We start from the raw sequence: 17,554 nt of genomic DNA, 5'->3' as shown, positions 1-17,554 counted from the left end.
CAATCTGTATATCTTCTTTGGAGAGATGTCTATTTAGGTCTTCTGCCCATTTTTGATTGGGTTCTTTGTATTTTTGATGTTGAGCTGCATGAGCTGGTTGTAAATTTTGGAGATTAATCCTTTGTCAGTTGCTTCATTGGCAAATATGTTCTCCCATTCTGAGGGTTGTCTTTTGGTCTTGTTTATGGTTTCCTTTGCTGTGCGAAAGCTTTTAAGTTTCATTAGGTCCCATTTGTTTATTTTTGTTTTAATTTCCATTTCTCTAGGAGGTGGGTCAAAAAGGATCTTGCTGTGATTTATGTCATAAAGTGTTCTGCCTATGTTTTCCTCTAAGAGTTTGATAGTGTCTGGCCTTACATTTAGGTCTTTAATCCATTTTGAGTTTATTTTTGTGTATGGTGTTAGGGAGTGTTCTAATTTCATTCTTTTACATGTAGCTGTCCAGTTTTCCCAACACCACTTATTGAAGAGGCTGTCTTTTCTCCATTGTAAATTCTTGCCTCCTTTACCAAAAATTAGGTGACCATAGGTGCGTGGGTTTATCTCTGGGCTTTCTATCCTGTTCCATTGATTTACATTTCTGTTTTTGTGCCGGTACCATACTGTGTTGATTACTGTAGCTTTGTAGTATAGTCTGAAAACAGGGAGCCTGATTGCTCCAGTTCTGTTTTTCTTTCTCAAGTTTGCTTTGACTATTCGCAGTCTTTTGTGTTTCCATACAGATTGTGAAATTTTTTGTTCTAGGTTTGTTCTAGGTCTGAAAAATGCCATTGGTAGTTTGATAGGGATTGCATTGAATCTGTAGATTGCTTTGGGTAGTATAGTCATTTTCACAATGTTCATTCTTCCAGTCCAGGAACATGGTATATCTCTCCATCTGTTTGTATCATCTTTAATTTCTTTCATCAGTGTCTTATACTTTTCTACATACAGGTCTTTTGTCTCCTTAGGTAGGTTTATTCCTAGGTATTCTATTCTTTTTGTTGCAATGGTAAATGAGAGTGTTTCCTTAATTTCACTTTCAGATTTTTCATCATTAGTGTATAAGAATGCAAGAGATTTCTGTGCATTAATTTTGTATCCTGCTACTTTACCAAATTCATTGATTAGCTCTAGTACTTTTCTGGTAGCATCTCTATGTATAGTATCATGTCATCTGCAAACAGTGACTGCTTTACTTCTTCTTTTCTGATTTGAATTCCTTTTATTTCTTTTTCTTCTCTGATTGCTGTGGCTAAAACTTCCAAAAATATGTTGAATAATAGTGGTGAGAGTGGACAACCTTGTCTTATTCCTGATCTTAGTGGAAATGGTTTCAGTTTTTCACCATTGAGGAGATGTTGGCTGTGTGTTTGTCATATATGGCCTTTATTATGTTGAGGTAAGTTTCCTCCATGCCTACTTTCTGGAGGCTTTTTATCATAAATGGGTGTTGAATTTTGTTGAAAGCTTTTTCTGCCTCTATTGAGATGATCATGATCATATGGATTTTATTCTTCAGTTTATTAATATGGTGTATCACACTGATTGATTTTCATGTATTGAAGAATCCTTGCATTCCTGGAATAAACCCCACCTGATCACGGTGTATGATCCTTTTAATGTGCTGTTGCGTTCTATTTGTGAGTATTTTGTTGAGGATATTTGCACCTATGTTCCTCAGTGATATTGACCTGTAGTTTTCTTTCTTTGTGACATCTTTGTGTTGTTTTGGTATCAGGGTGATGGTAGCCTCGTAGAATGACTTTGGGAGTGTTTCTCCCTCTGCTATATATTGGAAGAGTTTGAGAAGGATAGGTGTTAGCTCTTCTCTAAATGTTTGACAGAATTCGCCTGTGAAGCCATCTGGTCCTGGGCTTTTGTTTGTTGGAAGATTTTTAATCACAGTTTCAATTTCAGTGCTTGTGACTGGTCTGTTTATATATTCTATTTCTTCCTGGTTCAGTCTCGGAAGGCTGTGCTTTTCTAAGAATGTGTCCATTTCTTCCAGGTTGTCCATTTTATTGGCATATAGTTGCTTGTAGTAATGTCTCATGATCCTTTGTATTTCTGCAGTGTCAGTTGTTACTTCTCCTTTTTCATTTCTAATTCTGTTGATTTGAGTCTTCTCCCTTTTTTCCTTGATGAGTCTGGCTAATAGGTTATCAATTTTGTTTGTCTTCTCAAAGAATCAGCTTTTAGTTTTATTGATCTTTGCTACTGTTTCCCTCATTTCTTTTTCATTTATTTCTCATCTGATCTTTATGACTTCTTTCCTTCTGCTAACTTTGGGGTTTTTTTGTTCTTCTTTCTCTAATTGGTTTAAGTGTACGGTTAGGTTGTTTATTTGAGATGTTTCTTGTTTCTTAAGGTAGGATTGTATTGCTATAAACTCCCTTCTTAGAACTGCTTTTGCTGCATCCTATAGGTTTTGGGTCGCTGTGTTTTCATTGTCACTTGTTTCTAGATATTTTCTGGTATCCTCGTTGATTTCTTTAGTGATCTCTTGGTTATTTAATAGTGTATTGTTTACCCTCCATGTATTTGTATGTTTTACAAATTTGTTCCTGTAATTGATATCTAGTCCCATAGCATTGTGGTTGGAAAAGATAATTGATACGATTTCAATTTTCTTAAATCTACCAAGGCTTGATTTGTGACCCAAGTTTGATCTGTCCTGGAGAATGTTCCATGAGCACTTGAGAAGAAAGTGTATTCTGTTGTTTTTGGATGGAATGTCCTATAAATAACAATTAAGACCATCTTGTTTAATGTATCATTTAAAGCTTGTGTTTCCTTATTTATTTTCATTTTGGATGATCTGTCCATTGGTGAAAGTGGGGTGTTAAGTCCCCTACTATGATTGTGTTACTGTCGATTTCTCCTTTTGTGGCTGTTAGCATTTGCCTTATGTATTGAGGTGCTCCTATGTTGGGTGCATAAATATTTACAATTGTTATATCTTCTTCTTGGATTGATCCCTTGATCATTATGTAGTGTTCTTCTTTGTCTCTTGTAATAGTCTTTATTTTAAAGTCTATTTTGTCTGCTATGAGAACTGCTATTCCAGCTTTCTTTTGATTTCCATTTGCATGGAATATCTTTTTCCATCCCCTCACTTTCAGTTTGTATGTATCCCTAAGTTTGAAGTGGGTTTCTTGTAGACAGCATCTATACCGGTCTTGTTATTGTATCCATTCAGCCAGTCTATGTCTTTTGGTTGGAGCATTTAAACCACTTACATTTAAGGTAATTATCGATATGTGTGTTCCTATAAACATTTTCTTAATTGTTTTTGGTTTTTATTGTAGGTAAAAATTTTCCTTCTCTTTTGTTTCCTGCCTAGAGAAGTTCCTTTAGCTTTTGTTGTAAAGCTGGTTTGGTGGTGCTGAATTCTCTTAGCTTTTGCTTGTCTTTAAAGGTTTTAATTTCTCCATCGAATCTGAATGAGATCTTGCTGTGTAGGGTAATCTTGGTTTTTCCCTTTCATCACTTTAAATATGTCCTGTCACACCCTTCTGGCTTGCAGCTGAAAGATCAGCTGTTAACCTTATGGGGATTCTCTTGTATGTTATTTGTTGTTTTTCCCTTGCTGCTTTTAATATTTTTTCTTCGTATTTAATTTTTGATAATTTGATTAATATGTGTCTTGGCATGTTTCTCCTTGGATTTATCCTGTATGGGATTCTCTGCACTTCCTGGACTTGATTAACCCTTTCCTTTCCCATATTAAGGAAGCTTTCAACTATAATGTCTTTAAATATTTTCTCAGTCCCTTTCTTTTTCTCTTCTTCTTCTGGAACCCCTATAATTCAAATGTTGGTGCATTTAATGTTGTCCCAGAGGTCTCTGAGACTGTCCTCAATTCTTTTCATTCTTTTTTCTTTATTCTGCTCTGCAGTAGTTATTTCCACTATTTTATCTTCCAGGTCACTTATCCATTCTTCTGCCTCAGTTATTCTTTTATTGATTCCTTCTAGAGAATTTTTAATTTCATTTATTATGTTGTTCATCATTGTTTGTTTGCTCTTTGGTTCTTCTAGGCCCTTGTTAAATGTTTCTTGTAATTTCTCCATTCTATTTCCAAGATTTTGGATCATCTTTACTATAATTATTCTGAATTCTTTTTCAGTTGGACTGCCTATTTCCTGTTCATTTGTTTTGTGTGGTGGGTTTTTACCTTACTCCTTCATCTGCTGTGTGCTTCTCTGTCTTCTCATTTTGCTTAACTTACTGTGTTTGGGGTCTCCTTTTCGCAGGCTACAGGTTCGTAGTTCCCATTGTTTTTCATGTCTGCTCCAAGTGGCTAAGGTTGGTTCAGTGGGTTGTGTACGTTTCCTGTTGGAGTGGACTAGTGCCTGTGTTCTGGTGGATGTGGCTGGATCTTGTCTTTCTGGTGGGCAGGTCCGCATCTGGTGTTGTGTTTTGGAGTGTCTGTGACCTTATTATGATTTTAGGCAGCCTCTGTACTAATGGATGGGGTTGTGTTCCTGTCTTGCTAGTTGTTTGGCAATGGGTGTCCAGCACTGGAGCTTGCTGGTCGTTGAGTGGAGCTGGGTCTTGGTGTTGAGATGGAGTTTTCTGGGAGATTTTTGCTTTTTGATATTACATGGAGCTGGGGGGTCTCTGGTGGACCAGTGTCCTGAACTTGGCTCTCCCACCTCAGAGGCACAGACCTGATGCCCAGTCAGAGCACGAAGACCCTGTCATCCACAGGGAAAAATAGAAAAAGGGAAAAAATGTATATATATCATTGTTCCCAAAGTCAGCCTCTTCAATTTGGGATGATTCGTTGTCTATTCAGGTATTCCACAGTTGCAAGGTACATCAAGTTGATTGTGGAGCTTTAATCTGCTGCTCCTGAGGCTTCTGGGAGGGATCTCCCTTTCTCTTCTTTGCTTGCACAGCTCCTGTGGTTCAGCTTTGGATTTCAGCCTGCCCCTGCGTGTAGGTCGCCTGAGGGTGCCTGCTCCTTACTCAGAGAGGATGGGGTTAAGGTGGCATCTAATTAGGGGGCTCTGGCTCACTCAGGCCGTGGGGGGAGGGAGAGGTACCGAATACGGGGAGAGCCTGCGTGGCAGAGGCCGGTGTGACATCGCACCAGCCCGAGGCACACCATGTGTTCTCCCAGGGAAGTTGTCCCTGGATCACGGGACGCTGGCAGTGGCGGGCTGCACAGGCTCCCCGGAAGGAGGGTGTGGATAGTGACCTGTGCTCGCACACAGGCTTCTTGGTGATGGCAGCAGCAGCCTTAGAGTCTCATGCCCGTCTCTGGGGTCCGCGCTTTTAGCCGCGGCTTGTGCCCGTCTCTGGAGCTCCTTTAAGCGGCGCTCTGAATCCCCTTTCCTCGCGCACCAGGAACTGAAGAGGCAAGAAAAAGTCTCTTGCCTCTTCGGCAGCTCCAGACTTTTTCCCGGACTCCCTTTCGGCTAGCCGTGGGGCACTAACCCCCTGCAGGCTGTGATCACGCAGCCAACCCCAGTCCTCTCCCTGGGATCCAACAGAAGCCCGAGCCTCAGATCGCAGCCCCGCCCGCCCTGGTGGGTGAGCATATAAGCCTCTTGGGCTGGTGAGTGCTGGTTGGCACCGATCCTCTGTGCGGGAATCTCTCCACTTTGCCCTCCACACCCCTGTTGCTGCGCTCTCCTCCACGGATCCGAAGCCTTCCCCTTCTGCCACCCCCCATCTCTGCCAGTGAAGGGGCTCCTAGTGTGTGGAAACCTTTCCTCCTTCACAGCTCCCTCCCACTGGTGCAGGTCCCGTGCCTATTATTTTGTCTCTGTTTTTTCCTTTCTCTTTTGCCCTACCCAGGTATGTGGGGACTTTCTTGCCTTTTGGGAGGTCTGAGGTCTTCTGCCAGCGTTCAGTAGGTGTTCTGTAGGAGTTGTTCCACGTGTAGATGTATTTCTGATGTAGTTGTGGGGAGGAAGGTGATCTCCGTGTCTTACTCTTCCACCATCTTGAAGCCCCTCCCCCAGATTTCTTTTTAAAGAAATGTCTACATTGTTTAGTGTCAAAGGAAATGCGAAAAGTGTTTTACTTGGAAATGGGAAAAGGGGTTTACTATATTCCAAATAGCCTGGAATATAGACAGTTACTTCCTATGGCAGGAAGTGCGTAGTTTTCATTTTATTTCCAAGACCTTGTAGGAAAGTCATCTTATTGCCTTTTTAACTGTCAATTTATTTTCAGCTTTTCCTGGTAGACATGTGGGTGGGGTCAAGCCTTTCCATGTTTATAATTGATGCCATTTCTTAACAGACAGTCCTGGTTTCCACCGCCCCCTCCAGGTTATAAGACCGCCCCAAGCACAGGAGCGAGCACAAGGTAAGTGAAAGGTGTCAAAGGTAATTGAGATGTCATGTGATGGAAGAATCTGTTAGATATTGACAACGTATAATTGTGGATGCTTTGGAATAAACTGGGGGCAATTTTGTGAACTCTGAGAACTGAATAAGACAGTGCCCAGTGAAAGTGAGGTCAGGATACAAGTGGCCCTGGTAGGAAATCTGACAAGCTTTGAGGAGTAAGTGCCTGTATTTTTAGTTTGCTAAGGATTGCTTTAACAAAGTACCATAAAGTGAGTAGCTTAAAAGAAATTTATTGTCTTACAGTTCTGGAGGCTAGAAGTCCAAGATCAAGGTGTCAGCAGGGTTCCTTCTGAGGGTTGTGAGAGGGGATCTGTTCCACCCTTTCTCCTGGCTTCTGGTGTTTTCCTAGCAATCTCTGGCGTTCCCTAGTTTGTGTAAGCACCATCCCAATCTCTGCCTTCATCTTTACGTGGTGTTCTCCCTGTGTGCGTGTCTGTGTCCAAATTTCACTTTCTTACAACGACACCAGTCATATCGGATATGGGGCCCAACCACCTCTGGTATGATCTCATCCTGACTTAACTACTTACGTCTGCAATGACCCTATTTCCAAATTAGGTCACATTCTGAGGCACTGAGGGTTAGGGCTCCAACACATGAATTTGGAGAGGACATAATTCAATCCATAAGGGTAGCAGAGGAGAGAACAAACACTAGGTGGTGGCACTCCAGTGTGGGCTCCTGGTGCACAGCGATTTTTGGCTATGACAAGCCCAGATATCTGGATGGGAATAGGTATGGCAAGTTCTTCGTAAACTTTAAGTGACAGATAAGTGGGGGATTTTTGTTTGTTTGTTTTTGTTTTGTTTTGCTTTTTTTTACTTTTTTGTTATTGTTGAGAGCAATAGTTACAGGTAAAATTACAGGGCATGAGGAGGACACCTTGTTCTACAATTTCCATGCTGGGAATGTCAACAACTATTTAACTTAATAAATATTTAATAAGTGATTACTGTATGCCAGATATTGTTCTAGGATCTTGGGAGATATCAGTGAACAAAACACAGAGCCTGCGTTTGAGCCTTCAAAGAAGTAGACACAAGTGTAGGACTCCCATAATCTATGTCATCACTAACACTCGAAGGAAAATAGGTCTCCAAGCTGGTTTTGCTTTAGGGTATCCAAAATTGTTTTTATGTCATCAACCCCTAGAGTATCTTCACCAAATATTTCCATGTTTAAATGGGCTTTATTGTCCCAGTTCAACAATTGGAAAAGAGTTATGAAACAGTGTGCTTGTTTCATACGATATTGTTTTATTTCCAGAAGTTTTCATCTGTTGCACAGGGTTTTAATGTCTCTTTTATTTCCAAATAATAGGAATATTTGGAATAGGAGTATTCTAAATAATAGGAATATTTGGAAATAAATGTCTTAAAATTTAAGTTGAATCTGGAAGGACATAAATAAATTTTAGTTGTCTAATAGACACAAAGAGCTCAAGTTGTCTTGTTCATACTTCTGGCTGCATCTGCATGTATGTGTGTGTACATATGTATTTATTATATGTGTATAACATATATAAAATTATTGAACATGTTGAACAATCACAACTTGGAATTACATTCACCTTTTAAAATATTTTCTTTTAAAACCTGTTCATCTATGGGTGATTTACAATTATATGAATTGCCAAATGTGGATTATATTTCTAGTTTAAAACCTCCTTTCTCCTCAGGCTGTGTTTAGCTATTTCTCCATGAGTGATACCTTTCATGGAGCTATCTAAGTGGGAAAATATTAACTATGGGTTTTGCTAGTTACTATTGTAAGATAATACTTTAAGATCCAACCAGTTTTTTCTTGATAGACAGTAACTGACACTTAGAAATATTTATCACTTATTTCCAAGAAATATTTATCACTTATTTCCAAAATAACTTGTTATTTTTATCTTCTATTTATTATTCCATTATTAATGTAAATCATCATCATAATAAGCAACTGTTTATATAACTTTGTAAAGATACAAAAGGATTATTCATGAGCTAACATCTCATGTGTTCAATGCCCATTCAGCTGTGGATTTCTGTTTGCACAGAACTGATAGTGCTTGGCTATATGCCCTTCAGATTTATTCATAGCTGGATGTGATTTACATGGAAGATAAAATAAGTTACAATGCTCCTATTTCTGATTCTTGGATCAGATCCCTAGCACCGGAACTAAGGGAGAGGGAAGATTATTGGATAAGGTCGGTGAATTTAGATATCCATTCCTTTCTCAGAGTCACAGATTATTAATATAATGGCTAGACTGAAAGACTTCTCTTCAAGGATCTGAGCTAATGTCATGCCAAGCTTTCAGGGGAAGGAGAGAATAATAACACTATAGCAATGCCTTTGATTTCTAAAGTGCTTTTCTTTGGAAGAGCTCAAAGTACAATTTCTGTTTCTCACCTTTAATGTCAGTGCATTCTCAGGGCTGAGAAATAGCCTTTTTAGTAAAAACTGAAAAATAGAAGCAATTATTAAATGATGAAAGGAAGCACAGTCTTCAAAGAGAGATCTTTGTTCCCAGAAGAACAAAAAGAAAATGAAAATAGGTCAAAAACAGATAATCATGAACGACTACGATTTTTAATACTCACTAATAGCTCAATGCTAAGCTTATTTCCCTTCAACCTTTGCTTATTCACTGGTCTACTTCTCCCTTCCTCTCCCCTCCTATCTTATGCAAAAGAATTTCCCCTTAATACCAACACTCTCACTCTCATTTCTGTTCTTCGTTTTGTGAACCTTCATTTTTTCCATCACCTAATCTTTCCCAGAGATTTCATTTTCTCCTACACACCCATTGCCAATCATTACAGGAATGGGTCATTTTCCCGAACTTTGTTCCCCCTTGACCTCTCCATGATCTTTGATACCATGGAGCATCCCATCCATCCCTCAGTTGTTCCTTTCTTGACTTACATAGTGTGGAAGAACCAAACTTAGTTGTGTTTGGATTAAAATCTATTACAGGCATGATATAAGCTGTACCCAAAGGGTCTTAAGCTTTTTTATCAACAGAAGAACCCATGATATCACACTGTTATCTATATTTATATGTATATCTATACCTATGACTCTGTAAGTCTGTGTTTATGTCTATATGTATTTCTACATCTACATCTAGAACTATATCTATGTGTAATTCTCTCTATATAATTAACATAAGGTTGGTGAGTTCAACTAGAGCTTAAATGAGCATATTTAATTTTCTAAAATAACCATATGTTATAGCTAAAGAAAAAAAAAGCAATTTTTTTAATGATTGAGCAACAAATAAAATGCATTTTGACTTCATTGAGTTGGTAGTAAACTTATAAAATTCACTACTAGAAAGGTTGGGCAGGAAACATAATTGAATTATAAGAAGGTAAAATAAGTATTATGAAATTATATTATATAAACTACATAAAAACTTGGAGAATTATGATGTTATAATTTTAAAAAGAAAAAACAATTAAAATTAAATGCATATCACAAATACAGTAATATAAAAATATGGAAGCTTGGGACAAAAGATAGAGGGATTTATAAAAATGAAAATAATTGTGGTTAAGATTTTTTTTTCAAATTTTTAAATTGGATTTTTTTAATTAGTTACCTATTTTATACGTATTAGTGTATATATGTCAATCCCAATCTCCCAATTTATACCCCACCCAAAAAAAGCAATTTCTTAAAACAAGTATCATTTTATGTATGAAATACATTAGTCTTGCAATAAGAGGGTTAAGATCTGGGAGATCAAACAAAATTTTGGAGTTAAAAGTCAAATACCTTTGAAAGCCTCTTGCTCCCTTTTTGATAAAACAAGATTAAAGAGAGAAGCTGTAATTCATGATAGTAAGACATAGCAGATAAAGTTCTGAGCTTAAATAAAACTTTTTCTAGCTGATTTCATGCTCCTTGGTCATTGGATGTAAGTGTTCTCTGATCGTCTCTTCCTTCTCTTATTGTGAAGGGAAACCATCAATATAGTGTTTTGAATGACCAACCTGTGTCAACAAGATTACTTCCTCTGAAATCTTCTTTTCAAATGCCATTTCTTTTCGTTTTAATCGGGACTGAATCAATCTTTTAGCGTTATAATTTTTGTTCCTCATTACATTGATCTGTCTCTCCTACCTATATGATCAAACCCCTGCTTCACTGTTCCCCCCCCTTCCATGTTCAAATCCCTTTCATCTTAAAAAATAGCCTCTAAAAATTAATAGCCTAACCTTATAAATCTGTTTAGCTGGCACCCTGTCTCTCCATCACAGCCAAATTTCTCAGAAGAGTTGATGACACTGGCCACCTTCATCTTCTGGTTCCTACCATTAGCTCATGGAAACAACTCTCCTCAAGGTCACTAATGACCTTGCTGATACATTCTTGTTGACATATCCATCCCTATGACTAACTGACCTTTCAAAAAGTGCCACTGGCTATTCATGCCTTTAAAAATCTTGTCTCTCATTGTCTTTTGAAACCATCCTCCTCCCACCAACCCCAACACACTCTTGGGTTTTTTCTTGTTGTTGTTTGTTGTTGTTGTTTACAGGCATACCTTGTTTAATTTCACTTTGCTTTATGGTGCTTTACAGATACTGTTTTTTACAAATTGAAGTTTTGTGGGGACCCTGTGCATTAGTGCCATTTTTCCAAAAGCATTTGCTCACTTCATGTCTCTGTGTCACATTTTGATAATTCTCACAATATTTCAAACTTTTTTGTTATTGTATTTATCATGGTGATCCATGATCAATGATCTTTGATGTTGCTGTTACAAAAAGATTGTGACATGCTGAAGGCTCAGATGATAGCTAGCATTTTTTAGCAATACAGTATTTTTAATTAAGGTGTGTACATCATTTTTTTAGACATAATGCTATTGCACACTTAATAGACTACAGTGTAGTATAAACATACCTTTGACATGTGTTGGGAAATCAAAAAACTAGTTGTGACTTGCTTTATTGCGATATTCACTTTATTGAAGTGATCTGGAATTGAACCCACAATATCTCTGAGGTGTGCCTACATTTCTCTAGCCATTTTATCTCAGCTGCCTTTGCTACTTCACCATCCTCTACCAAGCCCTTAAATGTTGATGTTCCTAAAGACTTAATATCCCTCTTCTCTTCTTGTTCAGTGTCTGCCTTTTGACAAGTCATCCATGCCCATGGCTTCAGTGGCCACTTGTATGCTCCTGACTCCTTTGTTTATATCCACTCCACACCTTGTCTCTGAGTTACCTTTGGTTAGTCAACTGCCTACTTGACACCTTCACTTAAATATCCCAAAAGTATTGCAGACTCAACAGGTTCAAAACGAAATTCATAATTCTCTTCACTAACCTTGTCCTCTATCTCAATAACACTATCCTCTAGTCAATTGATGTCCTTGAAATCTTGAAGTCTTTTTTATACCTTTCTTCCCTTAACCACCAGTATCCAATCCATCAGCAAATCCTGTCAATTTACCTCCCAAATGCCTCTTGAATTACATACCTCTCTCCATTTATATCATCATATCTCCCCTGAACTACAACAATAGCTACCTAAATATTCTCCCTTTATTCACCCTGATATCCATTCCCCTAATCTCTTGCCTACACAGTTGCCAGACTGATATTTTTAGAAGGATAATTGGAACATATCACCCTCCTAAATAAAAATACAACTCTTCATTGTTCTTAGAATAAAGACCCAAATCCTTAGCATTAACTGCCTGTCCTTACTTCCCTTCCATCCCTCGTCATTCCCCCTTGCCCTCTGTTCCAGTCACTTAATCTGTGTTAAATGTGCTATACTCCCACCTTCTACAGACCCTTAGCATATAAGGTTTCCTCTGCCCGTTGTGCTGTCTTCTCCCCCATCCAGGGCACTGTGTCCTTGGGCCCATGTTTTGATCTGAACTCTCTTCAAAGTGGCACTTCTGACTGTTCTCTGTTCTGTTCTCTCTTCTCCACATTAACTCAGACATTGAGGATGGCAGCTTCTTTTCCTTGATTTGTCCAAATACTATTTGCATTAACGTTTAAATAAAGATATGGGATGATGGGAGTAGCAATACATTGTAAAAGCCCAGACCAAACGATGTAAAACGTAGTTTTAGAAATTCCTGTTTGTAAGTTCTTTGGCCACTCCTGTAATTGACCATTTCTCATTGGTTGACATTTCTCTACAAGCCTGACCCTGTTGCTATTTTGCTTAGCAGCCCCCCTTCTTCTTTCTTCCATCTCTCTTTTTCTCTTTTTCACCTTCCTTTCTTCTTCTTTCCCCTCTAACCCCCACCCCCTAAATTCTTATTAATTACTTATGCCTGGTAGTTTAGTTGTCTTTTGCTGTCCCAGGCTATCCTCAGAGAATCTCATCCTCACAACCATACACAATGACATATCCACTCTTTGGGAGGTATTATATGCTACCTTTTAAAATAAAATTATTTTCTTGTGTCAAAACAAAATAAACATTCAATCATCCACACTTAAAACACCAAAACTGTCTCGCTTACTCCCCTTATTCAATAGTCATTGTAGTGAATTCCAGGAACTTCACGGTGCTGATCAAAGAAAAAGATATGACCACTTGGGGGTGGGCAGTAGCAAACTAAGTGCTTTGACAGGTTTGCATGGAGAGGGAGTCATTCCCAGCATGAAACCTTCCAAAGATAACAGCACAGGGGCCGTAACCCAAAAGGGGAGGAGGGCAAGGGAACTCCTGAGAGAGAGAAGGATCACAGAGGGAGCCTACATGTCTAGGTGTCAACGCTCAGCAGCATGGTAGGCAGTTCCTGAGTCAGAGAACTCTGAAGGCAGCAGCGGCTTGGAGGATTTTATAGCTCCAAAAGTTGATAACATGGATGCACAGGTAACCATAACACAAGATCAGCTATGTGATCATGAGAAAAGCATCAACATTTTCTGGGAGCTCTGATGTGGTAGGGAGAGCTTTTAACAGAGGATTCAGGAGAAAGGTTCTGAAAAAGGTGTGGGATTTGGGGGAAGCAGAGGAGTTACACAATGCCAGGTTTTCAAGCCCAGGGTGATTTTAAGCATAATGATGCCACCAACCGAGGTAGGAAGAAATGGGAGCAGAATTGGGAGCACACAATTGGTTTTAAGAAGCTGAATGAATGTGCATTTGTTTGAGCAAGTGGTCTGGGATACTAAAAGGATGTATTTGTGGAGGTTAATTTCCAAGCAGTGAAAAACGGGAGAGGTGTTCAGGTGAGAGGTTGGTGCCTGAGATCCAGATTTGGGAATGATTCCAAAGATTTTAAATGTAGTACATTCAAAGAGAGGTTACCTATGGAGAAAATACTAAATGAGAAGAAAATGAAAGTTGAAGCATGATGTTTCTACACATCCAATGGTAGAGGAGAAGCCGGAAAATAACTAGTGCAATTACGTGGTTAAGGTGAGGTGTGATGAGAGGTAGGCAGGGTGAAGGTAGAGGAGGTGGGCGCATTCTACCATCCAAAACCAGCCCATCCTTCAGAGTCTGGTCTGAATCTTAATTCCTCCACACAGCTTTCTCAGGCCAAAAGGTTGTTTTTAATCCTTTGAACTCAGAATGTTAGTTTATTGTCTGCAACCCTCACTTGGCAATTAATTGTGCATTACCTTGAAACATTACTTTTTGGGGGCATACTCATCAACTAGATGGCATCATCTTATAACCCTTTGACCCATCAATAAATTTACCCATAGTAATTTGTCAATAAGTACATATTGATTGATTAATTTTAATACATCTTAATAGGTTCTTTTAAAAAAATCTATTTATTTATTTTTGGCTGTGTTGGTCTTCGTTGCTGCACGCATGCTTTCTCTAGTAGCAGTGAGCGGGGGCTACTCTTCGTTGCGGTTTGCCGGCTTCTCATTGCAGTGGCTACTCTTGTTGCAGAGCACGGACTCTAGGTGCATGGCCTCCAGTAGTTGTGTTGCACGGGCTTAGTTGTTCTGTGGCATGTGGGATCTTCCCGGGCCAGGGCTCAAACCCGTGTCCCCTGCATTGGCAGGCGGATTCTTAACCACTGCACCACCAGGGAAGCCCAATACATCTTAGTATTTACAAGATAAGGAGTTTCCCTCGACCTGTTATTGTCTCTTTGTCATTAGGCTTTATTCTCTGTGTTTAAGATATAATGACTGTTTAAACATCCCTCTTTCTCTCTCTTTCCAAAACATTTGTTGAGCCCTGACTATGTGCTAGCAAAGGACTTTGCTAGAGGGCAGGAATACAAAAATGAGTAAGATCCAGTCCCTATTTCAAGAAACTCAGAGTCTGTCAGGGAGTCATTTTGAGAGAGGAGTGTCACCCATGAAGGCAGGCCCTGACTGAGAGCGGGTCCTGGGGGATGATAAACACTGAGGTTGACATAGCCACAGAATATGGAGCATGGAGAGGGAGGCAATAGAGGATGTGTTTGGGGTACAGTGGGGTCAAAAGAGGACATGCCTGAGGTAAACCTTAAAGAATGAAATAAGAGTAAGCCAGGTGCAGAGGCGAGGTGGGGATGGAGCCACTCCGAGCAGAAAGGAGAGGAGTGGCAAAGGTTCTAACGCCAGAGAGCACGGGCTCTGAGCGTGTGTGCGCATGCGAGCTCACACATGCTTGCGTCTACTCGTGTGTGTAGAACTATGGGATTCCTGTCTAAGAGGCATTCTCTGCACTCATCCATGATCAGTTATGTTTAGTGATAGCAGTAAATCCAGTAATTACAAATTCAATGCCATGTAGAAAAATGCCTTTTTGTGTAAGACATTATGGGTAGATATTTGTAATTTGTGATAAGCTTAGGTACCTTTTCAGAAGATTGCTTCTATTTTAAGAGTTAATGCTTTGCTTTTATGTAATTTGAGCTCTGTGTACTAAAGATTCTGAAATATGTATAAAAGAAAATATACATGTCATCAGTACAGAAATTTAGAAGGTCAGAGCCAGTGAAAGTTTTTCCTTTCCCACTTTTTTCATTTTAAGATTTATCAGAAAGCCTGACACAAAGCAGATTGTCAGCAAGCACTAGTGTGTGTCTTAATTTTTCAAGTTCTTAAACTTTTTCTCATCTTTGAGTCTTTCAAAAGAGTGATAACATTTGCCAGGGCTTGAGCCAATGGCGTGGATGATAGGTGCCATTCATGAGAGATGCTCAGTCAAATCACAATAAAACATAGGCACAGCATTTCTAGGAAGGTGATATTGATGTTGCTTCTGATTTCAGAACCCACCTTTCAATATCGGTATTCAATTCATGGTACATTCAAGTGCTTCTGATTCTGTATTTAGGTGACTTAGAGATGCAGTGCTTAAATGGCATACGAAGCTCATTTAAGAAACTCACTGAAACCCAGTTTAGGTAGTTGTTTAACAGACAATATGAATGTTTATGATGTTACCCATTCTAATGATTCAGGAGCAACAGTGAAGCCATCACCACTACCAAAAAACCAATGTGTTTTTTTCTGTAGTCATTTCCAAAGACAGAAAAGAAACTATATAATATGTGATAAAATTAAAATAGTGGAAACACACGTAGGAAATTATCATATTGTTAAATGCTTGCTACATACTTTCATAATTTCCCATCCATATTTGTTTCAACCTCTTCTCTTTCAGTGGTTTTCACTTCCACTTAGCTGATTGGTAGATTTGAAGGAGGAAAAAAATCCTGATTGAGAAGTGGGTTGCTATGGCAACCTTGCACTACAATTATATTTTTCTGTCTGTAGCTATAAACGGTAAAATGTAGCTTTTCTAATTATGCTGCAACATTTTTAACTCTATTGGTACCAAACCTTCTACAAAGTTTGCTGTCACCCTAAATTAAATCATACTATGTTAAATTAAATCATACTATATATTTATTTCTATCTCAACAAAACCTATCTAAACAAAAACCTTCTTGTATTAACTAGAATCTGTCATGTAAAAATTAGGAGTCTAATACTCTCAGTAAAATGTCAAAGTATAGTGATTTAAAAATCTTATCTGAATCCCTAGAATACACATTATAGACATTCAAAGTAATTAGAACATTAACCTGAGTCAAGGTTTATTATTTTTGAAAAGTCTTGTTTGAATAGAATGAGGAGAAAGCTAATTCAGAATGTGCTGCTATGGATTCTGCAATGCTTGAAAATTTCTGTCCCTCTGTGTCTATTGACAGCTAAAGTTTATTTGAGCTCTTATAGATCCAACCTAAATTATACTAATTTACATTTTATTAACCACAACTGAATCTACACACATTTAGAAAGTGCAGTATATGAATGTTCAAGGTACTTAATCCACAGCAAGTCCTCAGGGCTCTGTGGAACTGAGGATTCCTTGCAATCACTCTGCCTTCCCATGGTCATGCAGTGGTTTACCAGCCACAGATCTGGACCAGTCTCATTCTTTTGTAAATGAAGAAGCAGATTCTTCAGAGAGGATGAAATCAAAGTTAGTGGCAAAACTAGTCTAAAACCTAGGTGTCTGGAATTTTAGCCCACTGAATGCTCCATTGTTGTGGTGTGGCTCATTGAAATGGTCCTTGGCCACTGAAAGTAAGACATTGTTACAGCAATCATTCTTTTGAGCAAAGAATCTAAAGATTCTTTTGAATCTTTAGAATGCCTTGCATCTGTAAGCTCTTTGAGACCATGGACCACACCACACCTTTTCTAGTCTTTGAATGCCCAACTTTGCCTCATACGTTGTTCTGTGTCCTAACATTATAACTAGGGCAGTTGTGGAATAAGTGCTTTTTGAACTGATGCTGTCTTGGGCAAGGAAATAATGCAGGACAACCTATTGTTCTTAGATTTTCAGTGGTCATACCTGGAAGAGTATTGGTTTGATACAGTGTGATAGAGGGAAAAGCATGGGATTTGACATGAGAAAGTCTAGATTAAAACCTTGGCTGAGTCACTAGCAGTGTGATCCAGGGCAAATTACTCACCTTGTTTTAAGACTCAGTGAAAAAAAAAAAAAAAACAAACATATACACTCCACAGGATAGATGTGTGCATTGAATAAAATAAAGTATGTGAGAACTTGGCCAAGTTGGCATGTTACTCAAAAAATATAATTTCCCTCTCCTTTGCCATTGTTGGAATAAAAATTCTATTTATGGGACACAAAAGCTAAGCATGATGGAAAGTGAAAAGAAAACTCACCATCAACTCTTAGAGTCAGTTATTCTTTCAACTTTGACCTGTGCTGAGTAATAGAAATGTTCTTC

The 17,554-nt window shown here is 38.7% G+C and overlaps 1 protein-coding gene across 1 annotated transcript in view; it reads left to right on the top strand.

Annotated features, from left to right (window-relative positions):
• The window catches only part of SCEL (sciellin), a 130,966-nt gene that overhangs the window by 37,314 nt on the left and 76,098 nt on the right, over window positions 1–17,554 (top strand). Inside the window, exon 8 of the mRNA XM_082675543.1 lies at window positions 6,241–6,306. Coding sequence (XP_082531669.1) covers window positions 6,241–6,306 — 66 coding nt within the window. The remainder of the gene's footprint in view (window positions 1–6,240; window positions 6,307–17,554) is intronic.

Source organism: Grampus griseus, assembly GCF_964374135.1.
Source record: "Grampus griseus genome assembly, chromosome: 18".
In the NCBI taxonomy this organism is placed as follows: domain Eukaryota; kingdom Metazoa; phylum Chordata; class Mammalia; order Artiodactyla; family Delphinidae; genus Grampus; species Grampus griseus.
The sequence above is the reverse complement of the archived record's forward strand: the minus strand, read 5'-3'. Positions and strand labels throughout refer to the sequence as shown.